At 48.3% G+C, this 25,216-nt stretch overlaps 8 protein-coding genes across 8 annotated transcripts; 3 read left to right on the forward strand and 5 right to left on the reverse strand.

Moving 5' to 3' along the window:
• Positions 1 to 1,171: 1,171 nt before the first annotated feature.
• On the reverse strand, positions 1,172 to 2,519 carry ARB_02861 (SCP-like extracellular protein, putative; the record flags this gene model as incomplete). Its single annotated transcript, XM_003010917.1, has 3 exons — positions 1,172 to 1,435; positions 1,473 to 1,875; positions 1,942 to 2,519. 3 exons carry the CDS (start codon positions 2,517 to 2,519, stop codon positions 1,172 to 1,174), a joined length of 1,245 nt encoding a protein of 414 aa, XP_003010963.1.
• A 2,825-nt stretch (positions 2,520 to 5,344) lies between these two features.
• Positions 5,345 to 7,573, reverse strand: ARB_02862 (uncharacterized protein; the record flags this gene model as incomplete). Its single annotated transcript, XM_003010918.1, has 2 exons — positions 5,345 to 5,982; positions 6,067 to 7,573. 2 exons carry the CDS (start codon positions 7,571 to 7,573, stop codon positions 5,345 to 5,347), a joined length of 2,145 nt encoding a protein of 714 aa, XP_003010964.1.
• A 908-nt stretch (positions 7,574 to 8,481) lies between these two features.
• On the reverse strand, positions 8,482 to 9,924 carry ARB_02863 (uncharacterized protein; the record flags this gene model as incomplete). Its single annotated transcript, XM_003010919.1, has 4 exons — positions 8,482 to 8,733; positions 8,818 to 9,392; positions 9,545 to 9,742; positions 9,786 to 9,924. The coding sequence occupies 4 exons, from the start codon at positions 9,922 to 9,924 to the stop codon at positions 8,482 to 8,484; spliced, it is 1,164 nt and encodes a 387-aa protein (XP_003010965.1).
• Positions 9,925 to 10,198: 274 nt separating this feature from the next.
• ARB_02864 (uncharacterized protein) lies at positions 10,199 to 12,319 on the forward strand (the record flags this gene model as incomplete). The annotated part of the gene is made up of 3 exons (XM_003010920.1): positions 10,199 to 10,221; positions 10,402 to 10,807; positions 10,841 to 12,319. The coding sequence occupies 3 exons, from the start codon at positions 10,199 to 10,201 to the stop codon at positions 12,317 to 12,319; spliced, it is 1,908 nt and encodes a 635-aa protein (XP_003010966.1).
• A 1,703-nt stretch (positions 12,320 to 14,022) lies between these two features.
• ARB_02865 (Acyl CoA binding protein, putative) lies at positions 14,023 to 14,808 on the forward strand (the record flags this gene model as incomplete). Its single annotated transcript, XM_003010921.1, has 1 exon — positions 14,023 to 14,808. One exon carries the CDS (start codon positions 14,023 to 14,025, stop codon positions 14,806 to 14,808), a length of 786 nt encoding a protein of 261 aa, XP_003010967.1.
• A 694-nt stretch (positions 14,809 to 15,502) lies between these two features.
• On the reverse strand, positions 15,503 to 16,325 carry ARB_02866 (uncharacterized protein; the record flags this gene model as incomplete). Its single annotated transcript, XM_003010922.1, has 2 exons — positions 15,503 to 16,125; positions 16,199 to 16,325. 2 exons carry the CDS (start codon positions 16,323 to 16,325, stop codon positions 15,503 to 15,505), a joined length of 750 nt encoding a protein of 249 aa, XP_003010968.1.
• A 780-nt stretch (positions 16,326 to 17,105) lies between these two features.
• ARB_02867 (gamma-tubulin complex component GCP5, putative) lies at positions 17,106 to 19,796 on the forward strand (the record flags this gene model as incomplete). Its single annotated transcript, XM_003010923.1, has 2 exons — positions 17,106 to 17,177; positions 17,238 to 19,796. 2 exons carry the CDS (start codon positions 17,106 to 17,108, stop codon positions 19,794 to 19,796), a joined length of 2,631 nt encoding a protein of 876 aa, XP_003010969.1.
• Positions 19,797 to 20,070: 274 nt separating this feature from the next.
• ARB_02868 (uncharacterized protein) lies at positions 20,071 to 24,192 on the reverse strand (the record flags this gene model as incomplete). Its single annotated transcript, XM_003010924.1, has 1 exon — positions 20,071 to 24,192. A coding segment is annotated over one exon (4,122 nt), but the record flags the coding sequence as incomplete, so codon positions are not given.
• Positions 24,193 to 25,216: the final 1,024 nt, after the last annotated feature.

Genomic DNA, 25,216 nt, shown 5'->3' on the forward strand with positions numbered 1-25,216 from the left:
TGTGTGTACAGATTCAACCAAGAGTCCATCACGGACAACACGCCTTTGCCAGACCACATTCCTAAGGTGGAGGAGATCGGAGCCACCTCGGCACCGCTGTTGAGTGCTTCATATTTTATTGGAACCGATGCAGAGCGTTTAATGATGATTATATGAAGTGCAAGGCCGAGGCGGGAGGTCGAGGAGAGGTGGAGTGTTTGAGGGAAGGCCGTAAAGTTACTCGTTGTGCTGCAAGCGTGTATGTTTCATTCTTGGAGATAATGTTTTGGGAAAGACGGATTTTGGGTTCATTTTTCAGGATACTGACGTGCCGGATACAGAATAAAAGACATCAACACCCACTGCATGCAGCAGTTTAAGGCACATTGGGAGTGTCTGGAGCAGAACAACCATCAGCTGTGGAACTGCCGAAAGAATGAGAACCAGCTTAACACCTGTGTGTTTGAAAAACTTGTACGTTTGCCTTGGTCTGTGTTGTCTTCGAACGTGCGTGGCTTGTTTTGCTAACGATTTGGATTTCTTTTATATAGGGTCTGAAGAAAACCATCCCCGATACCCCGGCCGGTCAAGTCCCTGTGCACCTGCGCAAGAAACAGATATATGCCAACTACCAAGGCGAGCAATACTAGAACCCATTTCTTTCGTTTTTCTCTCTACTGAAAGTTCGGTTTGAGGACACTTTGTTTCCTTTTGACCATGTGTATGTGTAAATATAAGTTAGAAACGCACGCAGCATGTTCCTTGCATGTTTAGATACTATTTTTTACCTACGTATCGTCTTAAAGCTGCCATTTCATGCTGCCTGAATCCAGTTAAGATAGACAACAGCTAATCTTGATACACTAATTATCATACAGGAACATCATACAAGAGCCCAAGATGAATGTACAACTCACTTGTCCAAGTATTTTGTCTTTCCTTTCATATTCACAGATGGTTCATAGAGCTACTCATCAATAAGCATAAAAAGGCTACGAAAAAAACATACATAAACAAGAAGGGAAGAAGACATGTGTTCAGACAAGTGGCTTTGGTAAAAGTCCAAAAAGAGACAGAGAGAAAAGGGGGTTGGTCAAGGCGGGTAGCAGCCATGGCCAAAACGAAGCGAATCAATGCCCTCGACGAGGCCGTGCGAAAGAAGCCAGAGAAAAGTAAGTGACGGTTCTTTGTTTTAAAAGATGGAAAAAGGGGTAAAAGAAGAAGGTAAAACATCGAACGGAATTTTGTTGTCAAGTCTAGAAGAAAGGAGGAAACGACTGGACAAATGAAGGCCCCTGAGAGGAACGGCCAGGGGCAGAAGCGGTATAAGGAGATGAAGGTAGGTCAAGATCCAATCCCATGAAGAACCCCGGTTTGCGGATGGAGGATGATATCCTTGGTAGATGACAGCATTTATGGCAATTGCGCTGATATCCCTTTTCAAGGTATGTTTGTACTGGATAGTTACGCCAGCCTTTTTACACAGTAACTACAGGCTGCCCCTTTGGAGGCTTGACGTTCTCAGCGTATTGGCCAAGGACGTTTCCTATTCGATATATCGTTAGCATTGTACTCTGTACATGAGATGGAATTGAATTGAAGGTATACATACCAGGAGGGCTGTAGTTGCAAACAGTGTAATAGGCGTCTCCACCAGAGCCCTGGCCCCCGAGATTGGAACAATGGGCAGTGAAACAGCCGACGTGGGTGGTACCAATCCAGACCATCTGGGTGAAATGGCCCCATGAATGGAAGTTGGATGGGTTGTTATTGCCATAGTTGCCCTCAAAGAGGATGGCCTCCTCGTTGTACATTTGTTCGGTAAGGAGAGCAGCAACGTTGTTGTATCCGGACTGGTATCCGATGTTTTGGCCGTATCCACCGCCATCAATGCTCCTGTGTTCACAATTCAGTTAGTTACTTGTTCAATACTTCAAAAAAGGGGACAGATAATTTGCATACGTGTCATGGCCGTAGTTGCAGCTCTCGGCGAGCTTTCTGGCGCTGCTTTCCAGAGCGCTGGACCAGGTGAGAGCAGGAGCAGAGTGGTTGGAACGGTGAACGTTGTGATGGTAGCCAGCTACCTCCTTATAGTCCTTCCCTGGCGGTGGAGGAGGAGGTGCAGGGCCCTGAGAAGGCTGCGATGGCGGCGGCGCTGGTGGTGCAGGAGCAGAGGAAGGTGGTGGTGGTGGTGGTGCTGGTGGTGCAGGAGCAGAAGTAGGCGGCGGTGGTGGTGGAGGAGGAGCGTAGGTTGATGTTCCAGGCTCAGGACAGGGAATCGTAGAAGGCTCAACAGGAGGTGGTGGGAGAGGCTCTGCAGACGAGGTCGGCACAGGAGGGATAACGGGGGGCTTGGAAGTCGGCTCTGGCTTGTACGAAGTGGTTGGTATGACCGTCGGGCAAGGGATGGTGGTTGTCACCGTCGTAGTAACAACTACAACCTTCTTTGCAGTAACGACGACTTCATTTGGAGGGCTGATTTGTTCGGCCGCCAGGGAGCCGGCGACGCAGAGCGCCGTCATCAGCACGGAGGACTTCATCTTGTGCGGTGGGATTGCCTTCTTTCTGCTTCTCCTTTCTTCCGGATTTCCTTTTCAACAGCAGTTTCCGAGGTGATTCAAGGTCGAGGCTGGTATATATATATATGTATGTATATATAATCCAGGGGGGGTATTTGGTTGGCGTGCGTGAGAGGAGAGAACTGGTTTTGATAGTTTGATAGTTCACAGGTCAACTGCGAAAGAGTTTCGACAACAGACGACAAATATACCCTCTGACCAAGGCAGAGAGATGCTTTATGGGACAAAAAAAGTAATGAGCGAAAGGCTTTCTTAGACACTTTAAAGAATGGAAAGTGGCTAAGAAGCGGTAGTTGGTGGAGAAGAAAAGCAGTCGAGGAGAGCGAGGAGGAGAGCAAGAGGAGAGGAGAGAGAGAGAGAGAGGAAGCAGGCCAGGCGGCGGCAAGGGGAGTAAATAAAGACTCGCGGCTGGAGCCTCTCCTCTCCCCCCTGGACAGGTACAAGATACCAACTGAGATTAAGATTGGCCTAGTCAGGGGAGCAAAGGGACGGGAAGCTGGGGGTGAGGATTCCGTGTCGACAAAAAAGCATCGAGCGGAGACCCGCACTGATAATGTAGCTAGTTATATTAGTTAAATGATAATAATAATATGTGATGTGGGCTAAAGGTGTGTTCTGCCTGATAACGAGATGGAGATGGGGACGGTAGAGAGGAATGCAGCCGGACATTATTATTATTATATGCATCCCGTCCCCATGGCATGAATATTAATTGGAAGCGCGGCCCATCTCGTCGTCTAACCTGCTGCCAATGCAAGGGAAAAAGCGCGGCCGAATGATAACTGCACAGCGAGAAGGCGAAAGCCCAGGCAGGTGGTGAACGGAGTAATTTGCGCTGAAACAGCTCAGGGGCTTCACGCCAGTCTCTCGCAGGCCCTCAATAAGGTTGGAGAATTAATCGGGGGCGTCAACAACTCTGGTTCTCTCTTCGCTGTGCTGCCAGCTCTTTCGTCTCCCTCGTTCCTCTCTGCTTCCTCCCTGTACCACGATGGAAAGGGCCGAGAGGATGGGTGGTTGCAACCCGGATGCTGATCGGCCTCAGAGAGGGCATCCCAGCGAGCGCCGCTGACGATCGCATATCGTCCAACATCCTTCGTATATGGGGCAACCGGGTAATAAACTACTCCGCCGTGGCAGTTTTAGCGCGCCCAGTGGAGTGTTCGAGCATGCAAGTCTTCATCATCATCACCAGCATCCATTCAGCCCCCTGGACCAGCCGGCATGTCCTCATCTCCAGCCTGCCTGCCTGCACTACTGACAGCTTGACAGCACACAGCATCCGAAAGCTCAACTCTGGCGCTGTCAAAGAGTGCAAGACAGACCAAGACGCCAGTTCACTTGGTAATGCATGGCCCCCCCCAGCCATCCTTCCTTGGTGCGACAAGGAGCAAGCAGAGCAGCCTTGTATCGTCCTCCCCCAAGTCGCTAGTCGGCCAGCTAACCAGCTAACTCGCTGAACCAGTGTTAAAAGGCCGTGGGAGTCTTGATGTTTAGCCCAGAAACCCCAAAAGGCAGCCTCTGCCTCCCTCTCCCTCTCTCGATTTCTTGCTCATATTTGCTTTTCTCCGTCTGCAGTCGTGGTGAGACGGGAATATTCAGGGACCAAGTCAGTGTGCGTCAGGGGTGCGTCTTCAGGGGCTCCGCCGGCGGTTCCATCCCTAACTCTACTTGTATATACGCACATAAAAAGTGTACATATACCTCAGGCAGCTAACAGGATGGAGGGCCTGGAATTGTCCGACCAGCTGCTGGCCCTGTCTCTTCCCTGTCTGCATGCATGGACTTTTGCTCTCCTCTCGCTCTCTGAGGCCGTGTTTTCTTTTGTCACGCACGATCCCGCAGGTAAACATGGTAGTTAAATTTGGCAGCGCAAGGGGAAGAAGAGTGACTGCGCTGGACATCTCCCTGTCCCTGTCCTTGTCCGCCGGCTCTGTGGTCCGCCATATGAGCTCTCTTCTTCTTCTTCTCATTTCGTCTCTTCAGCTCGTTTTATTATTACTCCTCGCGCCCTTTCATTTTGTTTGCTCGACTCCAGCGTTGGAGCCGGCCTGCTAATAATAACACCCCAACAACTACCGTGTTGGTTCCGTGCGGAACGCGCTTGTGTCTCAAGTCCTCCTTTGGAGCGAGACGAGCCCTGCCGGATGATGCGATCAGACAAGCCACAGCCTAACCTGACAGCCAGTGGAACCACCTAGATAAGTGAGAAGTGGCGGGGAAAGGCGTAGGACTCAAAGAGTCCCTTCACAGCGAGACTACCTCTGGAGAAACCGGATGGACCCAAAGGGCCGTGTTTGATAAGGGCTTTCCAGTATCCGTTCATCCACCCAGGCGCAGCACCAAGGCATGCAACAATATTAATATGGCAGCGGGAGTCCCTTCAGTCGGTTGTTGGGGCTAGGTTTCTTCTTCCTCTTCGTCTTCATCTTCGTCTTCCTCTTCATGGCATGACAGAAAGCTTCGTTTCACTGCAGGGACTGGAGATGTTATTCAAGCTAAGTAACTAGCGAGCTAACTACCTGTTTGTGTCTGCGGCTATGCTATGCAGGGCGGGAAGCCAGAGCAAACATGAGCCTCGATAGCTAAACACCAAAGACTACCCCAGGAACCTCCTGACGCATGCAGCCATGTATTTGGTAACAGCCCGCAAGTACCTCCAGGGCGCTTAGCTATGCATATTCTAACTCGACAAATAACTAGTATTGGAAACATAGCAGGAACAGGGAGGGGAAAAAAAAGGGGGATAGAAGCCAAAAAGGATAAAAGCAAGTATCGGGATCAAAGGGCTAGACTACATCGACCGTTCGACAGGATCCCGCCTCGCAGATGAGCATATAATCCTTTCCAGACGAAAGGTCCTTGAACAGCGGGTTTCGCTCGCGAAGCCAGCTGGACTTGTCCGTCCTTGACTGACGAACATCGACCATGGAGAGAACTGCGGCGCTAGTCGATGCAGTACGACCTGCCTCAGCACGAATCTTGCGTATCAGATCACTCTCCGCTTTTACACTGTCATCTCCCGTCGCGGATGGTCGTCCCAGAACGCCCGTTACGCTCTTCGTTCCTATCTCCAGGCCGACGATGACATCCAACATGCCAACGAAGAGGAAGGGATGCTGCATGATCTCTACCGCAAAGGCGTGGCATGTTTGCCTGGCCTTGAGCTTGTAGGACTCGTCCTCCAGTAACGAGGACAGTCGCAGCAGGTTTTGCGCGATCACACCGTTGGTAGACGGAGTGGCAGAGTCGGTTCCTGTCTTGAGACGGAACAAGGCACCGGGTGTGTCAGTCACCGCCTCAGACGGGGTCATGTAGAAGCCCGTGCAGATGCTACTGTCACTCGCTGACACGGATATGAAATACTTGTTAAGATACTCTGCGTTTAGCCGAGCTGTTAGCCATACACCCTTCCCTTTTCCACACACTTAATTAAAAGTAAATATAATAATATATGGTCGATCTTCGAAGGCAATTTTCAGTTAATGATTGGCAATAATTGGAAACTCACGCTGCAATTTATCCGCAAACTGTAAATGCGCATCATCAAATGTCGCTTCGTAGAGCTGGAGCAAGCCGGATATGAGGTAGGCATAGTCGTCGGCAAATCCAGGCGTGTCTCCGCGGGAATCAGCACGGTAGATTCGCCAGAGCTGGCCAGACTCGGCATCAAACAAGTTTTCCTTGATGAACTTAACAGCGTTGCTGGCCATCTGCCTGCAGTGCTTTGACTTTTCGGCATCGATATCTTCCAGCAATATGGCACACTTCGCGAGCGCACCGATCACGAGTCCATTCCAGGCAACAATGATCTTGTCGTCTAGTTCAGGCCGTACCCGCTTCGTTTCTCTATACTCGCGGAGTTTCACTCTGGACGTCTTTAGGATCCGTATTGTTTCTTCCTCGTTCAGTCCAAACTCCTTTGCAACTTGGGTGGGAGTCGTTGCAATCCTTAGGACGTTTCTGTTCATGAACTCATCATGGGGGTCGTTCACTCGCGCCACATTTCCGTCTGGTAGGACCCCCCAGTGCCGTGCACAGACGTCAGCATCACGCTGGCCCAATATCTGTTTCAGTTCCTTCAGCGTCCATACATAGTAGGCTCCTTCTCGCTTCTCGGTATCCTCGGGGCTAGGCTGGCTGTCCGCATCTTCTGACGAGTAGAAGCATCCCATCGGAGATAAGATGGGGGTACTTGTAATATACGTGACTAGATCGTAGATGGCGCCGAGGAGCTCAGGTTCATGGCTAGCTTCAAAGCCATCAATAAACACATCAAGTAGCTGCGCCTGGTCATATAACATTTTCTCAAAGTGCGGCAGACTCCAGTCCGGAGTGACGCTATACCGCGAGAAGCCATAGCCAATTTGGTCTCGAATGCCTCCCCGCGCCACCTTGATCATAGTATTTACTGCCATCTCCGTGGCTTTGACGCACTCTTCACGGCCAACTATATCCATCACTTCTTCGGGATATCTCGACAGGCGAAGTAGAAATGACAAATTGACCGGTGTGGGGAACTTGGGAGACCCGGAAAAGCCGCCATTTGTAGCATCATAACGAGCTGCAAAGTGCGTGAAGGCTTCCTCCAGCAAGTCAACTTCCAGGTCTTCCTCTTGCTCACTCTTGTTAACCTGGGACAGATGAGTGCCTTCTTCTGCAAATTCACGCAGTTGCCGAGTAATCTCCTTTGCGCTCTCCCGGCACCGGAGCTGTTGCGTGTTCCAGACATCCCTCAGCTTCTCAAGGACATCAATGAACCCAACTGGCTCCTCACCACCCAGCTTTGGCAGCGGGGTTGCATTCGGTCCGGGCCAGTACGTACCCCCAAAGACTGGCTCAAGGTCAGGAGTAAGAAAGACGTTCAGAGGCCAGCCTCCGGACCCGGTGGTAGCCTGAACATAATTCATGTACACATCGTCAATATCCGGTCGTTCTTCCCGGTCCAGCTTGATTGGAATGAAGGATTTATTAAGTATGGCAGCAACCTCAGCAGACATGAAAGATTCCTTTTCCATGACATGGCACCCTGTTCAAGAAAACTGTCAGCCCGTACATGTATAAACTCCGGTGACTCCGCCTGCCTGGGTGCCTGCGTACAGTGGCAAGCTGAATAGCCGATACTCAAGAAAATTAGCCGGTTTAGCTGCTTTGCTTTGTTTATGGCCGTCGAATCCCATAGCTGCCACGCAACCGGGTTGTTCATGTGGCTGCGCACCTGTTGGAGTCAGTCGGTGTGCCCTCTATTAGCCCATGGTCCGGGGGGGAATTGGTGAGAGACGTTAATGCCTCACTGCGCTGCAGCAGGATAAGTAATCACATACATACGGAGAGCGGCTTTCACTGAGCCGATTGACCAGCTCGGCGGACGCTGCAGAGCCCGCAGACTCGTCTATGCGTTTCCTATGCGAGGCTGTATCCATGCTGCGGAAATGACGGCGGCGTCGCTGACTGCTGGCGGGAGGCGAGGGACGTTATGGCGGGCTACTCCCGAATTAAAGATGGTATCAGGCAACAGCCGGGGATGTACACGCTTAAGTTAGCTGGTCGTCTGGGATGTTTAGTTGTAATATATCGAGGACAGGGGATGCCCTGACAGCCGCGCTCATTAGTTAATGCGGTTTTAAGTATACATGCGCCTGGGGGACAGGCAAAAGAGACGATCTTATAGCAGAGCCCTCCGGTTGGTTTGGCGTCTCTCGGGCTTTTCGAGCAGCCAAAAAGCAAACTTTCAGCGCTTTTTGTTTTGATGGAGAATGACCTCATTGCACGTGACCTGGGGAAAAGGGCCTCCTAGGGGCGCAGCTAGAGGGAACAAAGGCCAGAAGACGAAGAAGAAGAAGAAGAAGAAGAAGAAGAAAGATACGGGAGATAAATGTGTACGTTCAATTGCTATTGCATGGAAGAGTATGGAGTGCTAAGCTAGCTAGCTGCTGTCGTTGAGCAGTTCGTCGAGTTCCCGCTCTTCCTCCTCTGTCAGCATGGACTCCGGAGCAGGTTCCGGGACGGCTGGTGGCTTCTGCTTCTCTGCAGCCTTTGCGAGCTGTATCTCCCTTGGATCAAGAGGCCATTGGCGGACAGTAGCATCGATGCTGACGCTGACCACCTTTGAGCCCACGATAAGCAACCCAGTCACTTCTTCAAAGTGGCCCGAGTAGGTGTGGTGCAGTTCGCCGGTCTAGATAGAACAGACTCGATTAGCAAGAATGTCCCCTACGCCACTAACTAGTAAGCTATCCTTCCGGGATGGGTGCAAACATACCGCTCGATCCCACACTCGAACCTCTTCATCTCGACAGGCCGTGATGACCCACCCTCTGGCCTCATCCACCACGATATCTTTGACATAGTCTGGATGTTCCAGCGCCGTTTCGGATTTCCATCCACTCTGGCGGGTGAGACACCGGGCTATATTATCAGCCGAAGCTGTCCAGAGGTCTCCATCCTCGTCGAAGAATATTTTGTAAATACTCGTTTCATGCACCTTGAAGGGATCCGAGAGAACCGCATCACTCAGGTTTGCAGGAACGGTGAAAGAATGAATCCCCTGCCCGCTGGATGAGCTGAATACGGTGAGCGGGTTGCCTTCTGTCCTCGCAATCGGGTCGACTGCCAGACACTGAATTCCGTGGGTATGGCCCTTCAAAACGTGAAGTCTGGTTCCGGCAGTGGCATCCCAGATAATGACCTCTGCGTCGGCGCCTCCTGAGATGAGCAGGCTGCGACCATCGGCATGGACATAGACCACTGCCTTAACAAAGTCTGTGTGGCCCGTGAATTTGTGGCCAGGCTTACGGGTCTTCACGTCCCAACTCCAGATGCACTTGTCCCAGCAGCCTGCGTAGACAGTGCTCCCGTCCGTAGAAAGACAGATAGAGGGCAATGGGGCTGCAGGTCCTTTATAGACCGCAGCCGATTCACCCGTCTGGATCCCAGCTGAATTAGCCTCTTATCTTCTGGGCATGCTGTCCTTGGGTATAAAATCTCACCTACTTCTAGGATAAGCTGCCTGGCAGTCCCAGCGCTCTCTGCGAGAAAGACCGCATCACTCCTCGTAGGATCCGCTGCTATAGCAAGTATCTTGCTCTGCAGCTTGATGGGGCTTCCATTTGAGTTCTTGGACTTTTCTCGCTTCCTCTCAGCATTCTCCAGCTGTGCCCTGCAGCCAGTCAGTCTCCCATCACTAACTTAACTAGTTGAGCACAGTGAATATCTAGAACAAGGGCTTACGTAGTCTGAAAGAAGTAGTCTCTGTTCGACGTCTGCATGCTGATCTCTCTTCGAATCCTTTTCTCTCCCTCTCACTCGCCGCTTTGTCCTTGTCCTGCTCGTCTTCGTCGTCGCCGTCGTCTTCGATCCTCATCTTCATCTTCGTCTATCAAAAAGAAAAGCTGCGCTCTTGGCCCGCCCGCCCCGCCGTAGCCCCGACTGCGCCCAAAAACGGCAAAAACCAACTTCAAACCTCCAACTTCGCCTCTTCTCGCGCTTCAAACTTGACACCAACAACGCCGCAAGCACTCCACCCCTCCGCCTGCGCTCTTCTTCTGCCCGCCTGTTTCCTACTCTCGAGGACGTTTCTTCGTGCTGTTCTTAGTTCTGTTTCTCTTTGCTTTCGCCGCGCGGATCCGCGCACCACCGTCACCATGGACATGAACAATTTTATTGGGTATGAGAGCATAGTGAACTGAGGCCACACCCGCCGAGAAAAGCTGTCGACAAGCTAACAGGATCTCTTCTAGCCGGCGATTCAACCTCATTTCGATGAGCGATATTCGGTAGGCTGCCCTCATTGCTGCTACATACTCTGTGGGGGTTCGATGTTTGGCTGATTTGGCAACTTTGTTAGCTATGTCGGTACTCTGCACGACATTAACCCAGAGGCTTCGACTATTGCCCTCGAGAACGTCGTATCGCATGGCACTGAAGGCAGACGTGGCAATGCGTCGGACGAGGTTCCTCCGACTAGTTGTGTTTACGAATACATTGTTTTTAGAGGCAGTGATGTGAAGGATATCAATTTTGCCGACAATGAAAAGGAGAACCAGCCTCCAGAGCAACCGCAGGTGCCCAATGACCCTGCTATACTAGGCGTGAGTAGTGACCCATTTACCCTGCTCCCAAATATCCCGGTTATCGCTTCTTCTTTGTCTACTTGCTATACTTTAGATGAGGGTGTAGAAAAGGGTGAAAACTTGTTACGATGCTACTTTTACTCAAGGGCTTCTACTTCACATTATCACTTAAATTGGTTGGTCAGTCCTGCTGATAACTATATGCTAAATTAGACTACTGCTCCTCCACGTCAGGCCCAGGCGCCAGCAGCTGCTCCGGCTCCTGCTCAGGCAGGCCGTGGTCAGCCAGCCCAAGTTCCACAGCAACCCCCTCGACAGCAACCACCGCCTCCTGGCTATCCCCAGCAACCTCCATATCCCAACTACTATAATCCCTATGGGCAGCAGTTCCGTGGTCCTCCTGGTGGCCCTCCCGGATTCCCTGGTGCACCTGGCCCTGGCCCTGGCTTCCCAAACATGCCTTATGGACAGCAAGGATGGTATCCTCCCCCAGGCCAAGGCTTTCCACAGCAACCAGGCCCGTTCGGACCCCCTCAGATGCCAATTGGCCCTCCACGCGGACCACCTGGACAGCAGCAACAGCAGCCACCGCAGCAACAACCACAATCGCAGCAACATGGTCCAGAGGGAGCCCCAGCCTCTCAGAGTACCCAAATGCCAACATCCGAGCTCCCAGGTGGTGAAAAAGCTCCGAAGAAATCTACAACTCCTGCTCCGGCAGCTGCTGCTCAGAAGGAAAGCCAGAAACCTACCCAACCTAAACCAGAGGCTTCTACCGCCCAGACTCAAAAGCCTGCCCCCGCCAAAGCTCCCACACAAACTATCTCTGAGGCAACTGTAGTTGCCAAGAATGAAAGAATTGTTCCCGCTGTGCCTGTTGCCGTACCACTAAAGCCCGCTGCTCAGCCCACCGCATCAGCTAGTCAGCAGGGAAACCGAGCTCCTCCAAATGCGATGGAGGAGGCAACTCGGGCTGCTACTGCTGCTGTCGCTGCTGCAATGGCAAAGCTACCACAACCTGCTGGATCCCAACAACAGCAGCAGCAGCAACCCACCAATGGCTCTTTGGAGAGTGTTACTAAGAAAATTAATGAAATGCGACCGTTTGATGGTGAACGTCAACCAAGAGGTGGTCACCGTGGTCGTGGAGGCCATCGTGGTCACCACCACCACCACCAACAGGTTAAGAAGATCGAAGTTCCCTCCACTGACTACGACTTTGCATCCGCGAATGCCAAGTTCAATAAACAGGATCTCGTTAAGGAGGCTATCGCTTCTGGATCCCCATTACTTGAAGCTGAAGGAAAGGCTCATAGCGCCACTTCAGAAGCTAACGGAGTGGAAGGTGGTGACATCTCCAGTGCTGCATCTGGCCATGCTACCACTGCTGTATATGACAAGACCTCTTCCTTCTTCGACAACCTATCAAGCGAGATGCGTGATAGGGAAGAAAACGCCCGGAACAAGACCAGTGGCCGTGAATGGCGTGGGGAAGAAGAAAAGAAGAATATGGAGACTTTCGGACAAGGCAGCGTCGATAGTGGATATCGTGGCCGAGGTCGTGGCCGCGGACGAGGCTACGGTGGACGAGGCAGAGGCTACAACCGTGGCTACGGAGGTGGACGTGGTAGAGGCGGTTTCCGCAGTGGACGAGTTGCAGCCGAGTCTACAGGAGTTCCATCCGCTTCATAAATATGATACAACTCCTTACCACCGAGGCCTTCATGGGTCTTCTTTTCCACCCTCATACTTTCACCTTCGGTCCCTCTTAATGTGTCTTCCTCAAATTGGCCCTGCGCCTACTTTGAATACCCCTACAAGTTTCAATCTGCTCTTTTTGTAGCGAAAGAATGATATCACGCCCTACCCCATTGGTTTGGTCTTGGGTTGGTATGCGCAAATCAGCGCGCATTTCTCTTAACTGCCTTACCGTCCCCTTTTCTTTTTTCTGCATGGCGCATTTGGTGGGTGTCTCTTATGGATTTTATTCAAGGTTGGCCAGGTCAATGAATGATGCCACTGAAAATGATCGTACCGTTGTTTCCTTCCCTTCTCCGCCTTCCCATGTCAATCTTCTTTCCCAATCATCAAACCCTCACAAGAAAAAAAAAATCCCAATAATATGCAATCTCTGCTCCGGCATTTGTTACCCCCTTTTCTCCCTCAACATAAGACCGTCTTCTGTCTATGGTTTGGTCGACTTCATCACGAGCCATCCCCTACTTTTCCTACCTCATGCGGACAATCTTTTCTACTTTTGATTTCGATTCTGTCTAGATATAAGATGCTTTATCCACAGACATCTAGCAGTGGACACGGGAGATTAGCTTGTATCATTATCCAGGGGCTCAATACCGCCTACACAAAAATAACAAAAGACAAAGGCACAGCCTATCGGCTTCTTTGTACCTCTCGCCCTCTTTTCACCTGTATACTCATCTATTTATTTACCTAAACTGCTTCTCTTATTTACTTCGGTTGTAGGTGTTTTGTTTGTTTGCTTGATATATCTGGCAGTGCAGCACGTGAACTACGCGCGCCCAACAGCCGCGGCTTAACTTTGATTTCTAACCAAAACGAGCAGCTTCACTAGAGAAAAGCCATCTCAGACAAGTTCCCATGATCCTCTCATCGAAACCCCGGAAACCCTAGAAATACCATTAAACACCCAATGCTCCTGTGTCCAATGTGCATTCTGCATTCCTGAGAGATCATTGACTCTTACATGGGCACATACAGCCCTCCATGTGGCTTGCGCTCTCCCGAGTTTGCGCTCACGACTACGCCTCTGTTTGATCTCCTTATTCTTACCCACATTCCTCAAGCCCGAGTCTCATGTAGGGATCAAGCTATAATAGCCCATGAATCATGTCGGACTCAGTTGGTAAGCTTGCAATTTGCTCCCCAGTTTACGTTGAGTGTCATAAAGTAGCTTGGCGCCTTCGGCTAGAGACAGCTAACTGACGGACTACGCATCGATCTCATAGATCGAGTCTTTGTCCATGCCCTTAATACGGTGAAGAAGATTCCCCGGACGGGGTCGGCCAGGCCACCGACCGCCGACCGATTGAAGCTCTATGGACTATATAAACAAAGCATGGGTATGGCTTAACCGTTATCCTGAGGCACTATGCAGGACTGTTGAAAACGAGGCTGACCGTTGCAATTATCGATAATGTGCAGAAGGGGATGTTGAAGGTGTAATGGACCGACCGGTTGGTGATGCTGATGTCCAGGCTGAAAAAGAGAAATGGTATTGTTATCTACACATTGTTAGGCGATGAGTTTACTTGCTAATGTTATTTGTTTGCTGATAAAGGGACTCATGGTATGCGCAACGGAACTTGTCACGAACGGAAGCTAAACGACGGTATATAACGACACTTATAGAGACCATGCATCGATATGCGTCTCCTACCCCGGAGGCTCAAGAGCTTATATCTGAACTTGAATTTGTATGGGACCAAATCAAGTCGAACACTTCGTCTTCATTCTCGAATCCGGATCAGGGCTTAAGCGTGTCGGGCCCTACCCGGATACCGTCTCAAACAAGCTACGACAATATAGGGAGCAGGGTGGCGCGACAAGGATTTGACGAGTCAGGGAGGGGCTCTCAGTTGCGAGTGCTGAGTCCTGTAAGCCAGCCAGATGGAGGTTCAAGGCGGCATCGTTACGGAAGTCAGTCCGAAAAAGAACATGATCACAGCTCCCGAAACAGAGATGGTGACGACACGGAAGACGACGAGGAAGAAGACCCAGACGAAGAGGAAGAGGAAGAAGAGTTCCAAGAAGCAAGGAATAGCTTTTATGAGAACCAGGAATCAGGAAAAGACCCACGACTTCAACCTCCTGCCACAGCAGGACAGAGACACTACCAACGATGGCAGAAACGCGTTGAGCAGGCCTTAACGAAGATGACTGTCGAAGTGGCTGCCGTAAGAGAACAGTTAGAAGCGCGCAAAGCATTTGAAAGTAGGAAATCTGGCATATGGTCCTGGATTAAGTGGTTTGCTTGGGTCGCTATACGGCAACTCTTCTGGGACCTTGCTCTGTTGGCAATTCTTCTACTGTATGTCCGCATTCGAGATGAGAGACGGCTTGGAAGAACTCTCAAATCAGTCTGGCTTGAGGTCAGGCAGAGATTATCCAGGGTTCGAATATTCCGCCGGCGGCCAAGTTAGAATAGAAGACCCCTCTCGTACATTTTCTTCTCCTGCAATTGTTTTATATATTCTTTACATTACACCAATATAGAGGCGGAACTTTCTATAATCATACTAATGAAACTATTGAGGGAATCTAGATTGATAGACGGGGATTTGAATGATATTGGGTAACAAACACATAAACACATCAGTTCGTATACATCCTAAGACTGAAAACGCCAAGGGGGGTGGGAAACATTATTTTGGTTAAATGAGAAGTGAAGAAATATGCTACAGGGAAAAAGGTTTTCTCAAAACGCCACATGCATGCCAAACATTGATGCTCCTAGTCTTTTGTAGGGCGGCAAGAGTTCCCTTGGTGGAACAATAATAAAATGGATCTCGGCTGGTATCTGAGCATCATGTTAGGGGAAAGAGAGATGGGTATATAAGAGGCATTCAAGGCGGCTCGGGGAGCATACAGTAGTGCACTGCGATGCAATAGCTACCCAGTGGTAACTCAATCCTCTCCAACATATTTGAACCAATTTGGTCGGCAATCTTCGAGTTGGAGAAACGGCTCTCCGCGATAGAATTGGCCAGCCTCACATTCCCTGCATTTCGGGGAATTTGGACAGTTCAAGAATGGGATATGGTTATATCCAATATCTCGGAACCTAGCATTAATGGGTTAGTAAAAAACCAGTAAAAAGAAGCAATGAATATATTCTTACCAATGAATTTTGCTTTTATCCGCAAATAGCCCCAGTCCAATCGAATGAACAGGGGCATCTCCCCACCGCTCATAGAAGAATCCTCCGGCCTTGTCAAGATGATTGAAGTAGTCTTCATATTCCTTGCTTCGCCAAAAAGATAGATCGCCTATCTCAAAGTTTGACCAGAAGTGGCAAGTTGAATATCCGTTTGCTTTCTTGGTATGTTCAGGTCTTTGCTTGTTGTCCGTCAACCAGTCCATGGCGTTATTCTTGTTTACGTATTCCGGGTGCTTTTCTAGAAACTTCAGAGTTTCAGGCCACAGCCCCGGCATAGTCTCTGGTGCATCATACAAGTTGATTGTAAAGCCATAGGTTTTGTTCCGGTCTTGCATGTATCGGAATACATCATAGTCCACGTCACAGAAAAAGCGAACCTTGGGCTCAACACGCCAGTAGTATTGCATATCCGCTAGGGCAGGATGTTTATAAAACATCCCGCTATTCCATCGGCACATCTTGTGGTAGGAAAGCACAGTGCTATATTGTATGCCGTTTGCTTCCATAGCCTTTGAGGCGGTTCGGTATTTGTCCATATCAATCCAAGATGGAACGTCCCAGTGTTCTTTTGGTACGATTTCTATACACCAGTGTGACACCAATTAGCATCCATTGGGCCCTTAGATAGCTAGAGATCGTATCCATCAACATACCATAATTGCACTTCGCTTTCGTTTCTGCCTGCGTCCTCCTTTTAAACTCCGCTGTAAATGGCTTGTCGTTGAAAAATGTCCAAGGATAGTTGAATTTTGAGTTCCACGTCCGCTCCAGCTCCTTCATAGTTGGAATCAAATCGTCTAGCTCCTCGTTGCGCACTAGAGAAATCAGAGACGCCTTTATCCGAGCGGAATTTGGGTTATCGGGAGCGTAGTCGTCTCCTTGTGCCCTCCATAGCGGTCCATCCGGCTCTCCGGTCACTGAGAGACGTCAGTAAACTCGGTAATACGGAGAATATATTCAGAGAATCTCACATTCTTTCAAAGGCTCGCGCTTAAGCCCGTTGTCATATTTATGTTTTCGGATTGTCGAAAGGGGTAAGGAAGGCGAGCTAGAAGTTTGATAGATAAGAAGCAGAATTAGAGCGATGCAGACCCCTATTACCAGTCTGACCGGCCTGGCGACTGCCATGTTGATAATGGACACGCACGATATTATGCGCTCTTGTATTTGACTGAAGTATCAAAAATATTTCGATACTCCCAGCCGGCATCGAAATGATTCCATATCTCGATCGCAGCACGTGATAAGGCGATTAATTTAAGCTTTTGAATTTTCACGTGACTGCACTAACAGGGCTAGCTCCATAACTAATTATCGCGCCGCGTCAGGGTTGTTTTTTGACGTTTAACGAAGATCGCGACTTATTTGACATTCAAAGTTGAATATACAAAGGAGCTGCCTACTTTTCTCGCAGGTATAATAAATTCCAGAATCTAAATGGCTGGTCTATAGCCGAAATGATTGCCTGCTCATTCCACGACTTGTTGACTGGACTTACACTGCTTACACTACATTCACCCTTCATAATTCTATGTCTTATAGATCAGGGGGACCATAACAATGTCTATCTCGCTTCGAATAGGTGCATTGACAGACGAGTTGGTAGCAGCTGTCGCCAAGTCGTCTGGTAAGGTATTTTGATTGCCTAACACTAAGTTTTGTGGGATTTGATTGCGTCTAACTTGGTAATAGAGCCCGTCAGCCATACCCAGGAGAGCAACTATTGAGAAGAAAATTAAAGATAACTCCTATTTAAGGACAAATAAGTTCGAAGTTATGAAATGTCTCGATGGTTTGCTAGAAAAATTTCAAGTGGTTGGAAATGATGAACTATCAGATGCACTTCATCGAAGGCTAGAAGAACTGGACCAAAAGAAATTGAGTTTGGCTCCTGAAATACTCTCCCTTCTATTGTTTCTCTCGGACAATCCGGCAACTCTTACAAATTTAAATGATCTGAAGGAATTCTCACCACCAAGGGACCCCAAGACCATAAAATGGGCAGACATCACGGACTCGGAGCTAAATGAACCGGATGATCTCTGGAAGGATATCGATTACGCTGCAGAATCTTCTGAGGATGATATATCCTCGGCATCCAGCCATGTTTCGATACCAAAAATTGTACCTCATGGCTCAACAGTCCCTCTGGAAGAATTTAACCCGTCTGAGGATTTATTTATTGATGTACAGGACGACGCCTTGGTAGCCTCCATTATTAAATCTCAAGCTCTGTCAGAAGGAGGGGATGGTGAAGTGTTATACCTGACCGAGCTCCAAATTGTCAAGGATTCCATATCTATGCTTCGCGGTCTACCGACGTCGACATTCTCAATTTATGATAATAAAATTGGAATTAATCGGAATATTTCCTTATCGCATACCTCTCAGTTTGCATTCCAGGGGTTAATGATGTCCTTCAGCAGTATCGGAACTTCCGTCCAGATTTTAAGATTGTTTCTAAAACGACCACAGCGAGTTCCATTTATGCAGACCTTTCAGAAGGAAGTAGAAGCGCTGGTCCTATCATTTGATAGATACCTCTCCAGTGAGCAATTGCATTATCTATATCAGCCTACCCCACTCTCCGTCAGCCTTCTTCATCTACTTCACAAGGTCAGGCAACATGTGAGGGTGCTACTTGAGCTTGCCAGTCTAATCGATGACCTTAATAAAAACTCCAGTCATGAAACCTTCCGGTGTCTAGATTTGTTGTATGACCTGGTGTGCGAAAAACAGGCAGCAGGCGAGGACAGTCAATACCGGGAAATCTCACAGCTATTTTTTGCCTGCTTTGAGAACTATACAAAGCCTATTAGACGCTGGATGGAAACAGGAGATCTGGACATAGGCCAACTGTCTTCCTTCTTTGTCACCACCTCGACCGGCTCACGCGATGACCTACAGACACTCTGGCATGACTGGTTTAACCTAAATTGGCAGTCAGGACGTTTATACGCTCCAAAGTTTCTTCATCCCTCGTCAAAGAAAATATTTACTACTGGGAAGAGTCGAGTATTCCTTCGACACCTCGGTATTGAGCCCCTGAACCCCGGCGTGCCTGACCCCCCCTCGCTCCACTACGAGGTTGTTTGCCCCTTAAACCAATCATTATCATTATATCCTTTTGCCGGCCGACTGGATGCAGCATTTAACCAGCTTGTTGACACCAACCATAACCACGCCTCCTCACTGCTGAGAGCAGAACTTGACGAGAAGTGCGGTCTATGGCAATCACTAGATGCGCTTGAATATTTATATTTAGGTAAAGATTACGGAAGGTATTCCGTTACGGACTACAGAATATTCGATCTTATAGATAGGGGAAGTCGATCTTGGAATGACCGATTCCTTATCACGGAGTTCCTCAGACAAGCTTTTAGCGGTTTGCCGTGTATCGATGTCACAAGCCTGATTGGTCGTTCGGCGAAAGTTCCGCTACATGTTTTTGATAGCCACAGTCGGTCTGTTCAAATCCTCAAGGCCATCTCTATCGATTATACCTTGCCTTGGCCAGTTGCGAATATTGTCACCAAAGACTCCCTGCAAATATACAAGCGTATTTCACTACTGCTAATGCAAATACGCCGAGGGAAATACACACTTGAGAAACGTTGGTTTACAAAGCCACATTTATCTCCAAACGACGACGAAGAGAGAGCTGATCACGTCTTAAGCTTTTGTGTTCGACACCGTTTGTTATGGTTCTTGAACGTTCTCTACCATCATTTTACGGAAGTTGTCATTGCTCGTGCTACCCGCGAAATGGTCAAAGCCGCCAAAGCCTCAGCAGATGTGGACTCCATGATTGAAATACATCAGTCATATATCAAAGCATTGGAAGCGCAATGTCTTCTAAGTAAAGATTTTGCGCCTATATACCATGCATTGATCTCTCTACTGGACCTATGCATATCGTTTTCCGACACACAAGTTGCTCGCAGTCTGGAATTACAGCAAGACCAAAATGAGCAATCTTTGGGCACTATACGCTTAGCACGGATGGCTGGGAGAAAAGCACTGGTTGAAGATGAGTTTGACGATAGCGAATCTGACATGGAAATATCCATGTTCGAAGCTGGAAATGCTACAAGTATCTCCTTTTTTGAACAATCCTACCATCGTCGTGTTATGCGCGTAAAGTCAAAGTTCGATAATCTCTGCTCGTCAATCAAAGCTGGTCTTAGAGTTGATCACGGCAATTATTCGCAAACTATGGAGACTCTAGCAGATAGACTCGAATGGGGCTGACACAAACCCAGTTAATTCTCCGTTACCTTTCTAACCTGGCAGGATGATTGGTATTTTGTGTCGTTATTTCTCATTGAGAAAAACTTTTGTTTGATTGGGCGTATATATACAATTCTAAACAATATAGCATGACAAACAAGGCATATGAAAATACCACCAGAAGCTTACAGAGACATATGGAAATGCTCCTTTATTTTCTTCAAATTTTCTTTTTCTATTGGCATTTTTGTGTTACCTGGTCCAAAGTCTACCCAAGTGGACAGAAGCTGCAGAATTAACCAACCCACCGTCTGGCACTGAAGAATACCCTACCCCATGGACCAATATTGCCCCATTCCTCACTCATTGCCTTATCTCCGGGGAACCAACTTCCAATACCAGCCATTATAGTGCGCTCAGGGTGAGGCATAATTGCAAGAACCCTTCCGTCCGGTGAACGTACACCAGCAATAGCTTCAGGGCTGCCGTTAGGGTTGAATGGATATCGCATAGTGGGCTCAAGGCTTGTGTTATCAACATAGCGAGCTGGGGCAAGTCCACGCTTCACGAGTTCCTTGCCGTCCATTCCAGGGGTATCCTCAAACGACGCTCTGCCTTCTCCATGAGCGACGGCGATAGGGAGAGAAGAACCGTTCATATCGTGGAAGAAAACGGTAGGAGGGATGTCAGTTGGCTCTGAAATTCGAACCATGCACACACGACCCTCATACTGCTCGCTGGCGTTACGCTCGAAATTTGGCCATATTCCAGCACCAGGAATCAATTCTTTGAGACGACCGAAGAACTGACAGCCGTTACAAACTCCAAGAGCAAAAGTGTCAGGCCTTTCAAAGAATAGCTTGAATTCCTCGCGAGTCTGCTTGTGGAGAAGGACTGACTTGGCCCATCCACGCCCTGCTCCGAGAACGTCACCGTATGAGAAGCCGCCGCATGCAGCTAAGCCTACAAATGAGGAGAGCGAAACTTTGCCAGTGAGAATATCACTCATGTGAACGTCCACGGCGGAGAAGCCAGCCATGTTGAAAGCAAACGCCATCTCGGCTTGGCTGTTCACTCCCTGTTCACGGAGAATTGCGACCCTTGGACGCGTTGCAAAAGGCGAGAACCGAGAAGTAAGGCTCGTCATCAATGGGAGACCTGTTTCCTTAGGGTTGAAGGTCAAGTTGTACGAGAGTCCAGCGTTGTTGTCGTCGAGAATATTCTCAAATTCCTGGTCAGCGGCGTCTGGATTGTCTCGGAGTCGCTGCATGCGGTACGAAGTCTCGGACCAAGCACGTTGCAGGTGAGAGCGGCTCTCTCTGTATATCAGGGTGGCTCCATGATAAATAGCCAAGTTCTGCTTCTGTTTTTCCGCAACACGACCAATCCTGTAGATCAAACCAGGTGGTGGGCCACAGGTTGCAAAGCAGCTCCTGAACTCGCCCTCATGAGCCTTGCGGACTTGGAACACGGCGCCCAACTCCTCATTGAACAAGGTTTCAATAGCATCCTTGACATTGGGGCTCGTACATATTTCGTCCAACATGATCTGTGCTCCGCATCTTCCGGCAAACATCATTTCGGCAATAGTTGTGAAGAGACCGCCGTCCGAGCGGTCGTGATAAGCAAGGACAATTCCTGCTTCCTGAAGTGACTGTGTAGCATCGAAGAAGTCCTTGAAGAGTTGCACATCACGAATGTCAGGACACTCGTTTCCGACCTGTCCAAAAACTTGTGCTAGAGCTGAACCTCCCATTCTCTTACTACCACACGAGAGGTCAACAAACATTAAAACGGTTTCACCAACTTCTTCGAAGCTTCGCAGAGTAGGAGTCCATGTGTTTTTTATATCCTGAACCGGCGCAAATGCAGAAATAACCAAGGACAAAGGAGCGGTAACCTCCTTAGACTGCCCTGTTTCTTGGTCACTCCATTTCATCTTCATGGACATGGAGTCCTTTCCGACAGGAATACTTATCCCCAACTTCGGACATAAATCCATACCAATGGCTTCAACAGCCTCGTAGATAGCAGCACCCTCGCCAGGGTGGTTGGTGGCAGACATCCAATTAGCTGAGAGCCTGACACGGCTGAGCCTTTCTGGCAAGTCTGCAGCTGCAATGTTCATCAGTGATTCAGCGACAGCCATTCTTGCCGACGCCGCTGGAGATATGAGGGCAAGATTTGGTTTTTCACCCATAGCCATAGCTTCTCCAGTTTTCATTCCAAGAAGTAATGAAGTGGCAGTGACAGATACGTCTGACACAGGAGTCTGCCATGGTCCAACCATTTGGTCTCTAGCAGTGAGAGCGCCAACGGTTCTGTCACCAATAGTGATGAGGAAGGATTTAGAACCAACAGCTGGAAGATGTAAAACCCTATCAACAGCTTCGGCCATCAATCCCTGTTCCGGCACAGAGGGGATATAAGTCTTAAGGCTAGAATCAAACGCCGGAAGGTTAAGTTTTCTCGAGGAGACTGTTCTTGTTAATTTGGGTGGTTTTCCAAATAGAACAGAGAGAGGGAGGTCGATTGGCTTTGGGTATTCCTTCGAGTCCTTATCGAGCAGAACAAGTCTACGGCTCTCGTCCGGTTGTCCAAGGCCACGACCAACAACAGAGTAACCACATCTCTCGCGATTTGCTATTGCGACGAAACTGTTCATGCCCTCCTCCGACACCGCCATGACATATCTCTCTTGGGCTTCACAACACCATATCTGCATAGGGCTCATACCCTTGTCTGCATTATCTATCTCCCGAAGTTCAAACGAAGCTCCAAGGCCAGCATCATGGATAAGCTCGGGCAAAGCGTTGGATAATCCTCCGGCACCAACGTCATGAATAAACTTGATGGGATTATCTGCTCCCATGGCAACACAGGCATTGATTACCTCCTGCGCCCTCCTTTGAACCTCTGCATTTCCACGCTGGACGCTTGCGAAGTCTAAATCAGCAGATCCTTCTCCTGAGGCTATACTAGAAGCTGCACCACCTCCAAGCCCGATGAGCATTGCGGGCCCTCCTAGCACTATCAGGTAAGATCCTGGCTTAACGGCATGTGGATTTTTTAGGGCGTGCTGCGGACGAACGGTACCAACACCGCCGGCAATCATAATTGGCTTATGATAACCTCTGATCTCGGATTCTCCATTGTCGGTATCAACTTTGGTCAGAAGAGTTCTGAAATAACCTCCTGTGCATGGTCTGCCAAATTCGTTGTTAAAAGAAGCGCTACCAATAGGAGCTTCAAGCATTATGTCTAGACTGCTTGCAATGTGGCTGGGTTTTCCGACATCGAGCTCCCAGGGTTGTCTGTGGCCTGGGATGAGTAAATCCGAGACACAAAAGCCACATAGACCTGCCTTTGGTCGCGACCCTTGACCTACAGAGCCTTCGTCTCGAATCTCACCGCCGGAACCGGTGGCAGCTCCCGGAAAAGGCGAGACGGCAGTTGGATGGTTATGGGTTTCCACTTTGGCTAGGAAATGGACTTTCTCCTTTGTCTGAACCCATTCTCCCGTAGCATCTGGTGCCCAATGCCCTGCTTCCTCTCCTTCTAGGACCGCAGCGTTATCACTGTACGCACTGACGGTAAAATCAGGATGTTGTTTATGAGTGTTTCGGATCATCCCGAAAAGAGTATTTGGTTTCTCCTCCCCATCTATGACCCATGATGCATTGAATTGTTTATGACGGCAGTGCTCGGAGTTGACTTGAGCAAACATGAACAACTCCACATCCGTAGGAGACCTTGAGATTGGGCCGCCAGCTGCATAAGCGTCAACAAGGTAATCAATCTCTGATGAATCCAAAGCCAGTCCGAGACGTTTGTTTGCGCCCTGAAGGATCTCTCGAGGAGATTTCTCTCCATCCTTAAGAGAGACAACTTCCAATGGAGCCGGGGCTTTCTCAGCAAACATAGCCTGGAGGTTAGGCTCTTCGGTGCTTATGACTTGGGTCATCCTATCGTGCAAAACATCAAGGCTCGCTGCATCTAGGCTGTCAACCCCTTCATCTACAAGACATGAGATCCGGAGTCCACGCTCGATGCGCTTAAGACACTTTTGAAAGCCACAGACGTGGGCAATTCCGGTGGCTTGGGAGCTCCATGGCGAGATGGTGCCGACCCTTGGGCTAACATAGTACGTAAGAGTCTTGCCGTCCTGGGGGCCAAAGGATCCAGGAGAATCTGCGATATCTCCGTACCGCAATAACTGCTCCAGGTTGGTGGGCTGGTTGTCTTGCAAAGGCTCTGCAAGGTGCAGATAATGTACCCACTGGGCCCGGATAGCTTTGGCATTGGTGTTTGCCGCAATACCACGACATCGAAACTCCGAGAACGCAACGGATCCGGGTAAGGTCAGGAATAACGAGTCCGAAGAAGCCATATTTGAACTGCTATCAAACGAATTGTCCTGCAAAGCTGGAGTAATAACTTATCAAAGGCCACAGTACTTGCCCCGCGTTGACCAGCTGCGAGTTGATAACCAAAATTGACAGCCTTGACAGACCTAAACTTGAAGGAGGATTGCAATATCAGTCAATATTCAGGAAACAACAAAATAATCCCCCACAGGATCCATCCTCTCTTGTTGAGGTCAAAAAATCGGAGTCATATCTCGTCTTCTCCCGCGCTCTTTTTTTTTACTTTTCAATTTTCTCACTTATGGCGGGCGGCTTTTGAGTCACATGATGATAAAGATCTGATAAGCTAGATTCGGCTAGCGCGGCCAGGTAGGGAGTCTATTATTAATCTGTTTGTTCTGTTTGCATTTAAATTTCTGATTATTAATAGACTTCCGGAATAATATTAATACCCATAGGGGAAAATTGAGTTTTTTCGGAACGCCAAATCTATTATTCTAATATAAGCGGAGCTCTAACTTACTATATAATAGTACCTATACTATAAATATATTAAGAATATTTACTAGTTTAGTATATTACTCTATTATATATATATTAATTAAGAAGAATATTTTAATTATTAAAATATACTTTATTTTAAAAATTTATTTATTATATCTACTATTTATTTACTACTCTAATACTAACTATAAATTAGAATTTATTATTATACTACTCCGATACTAATATTATACTATTCTAATACTAACTATAAATTAGAATTTACTATTATACTACTCTAGTACTAATTATAAATTAGAACCTAATATAGATCTAGAAAGTTATCTTTATTATTTACTATTTAAATTTCTTCTATAATATCTAATTTTTCTAATACTAAGTTATTTATAATATTAGAATTAAAGAATTTATTTATTTTATTTAATTAGTTAGTTTAATAAATATATTCTATTTAAATATATTTAGATACTATAATATCCCTATATAAGAATTTTACTAGTAAAAGCTATAAATATTCTAAAATATAAAATTTAGTAGTAGCTTTAATAGTAGATTTAGTAGTAGCTTTAG

The sequence above is a fragment of the Trichophyton benhamiae genome (genome assembly GCF_000151125.1).
Source record: "Trichophyton benhamiae CBS 112371 chromosome Unknown contig01320.20, whole genome shotgun sequence".
NCBI classification, from domain to species: Eukaryota; Fungi; Ascomycota; class Eurotiomycetes; order Onygenales; family Arthrodermataceae; genus Trichophyton; species Trichophyton benhamiae.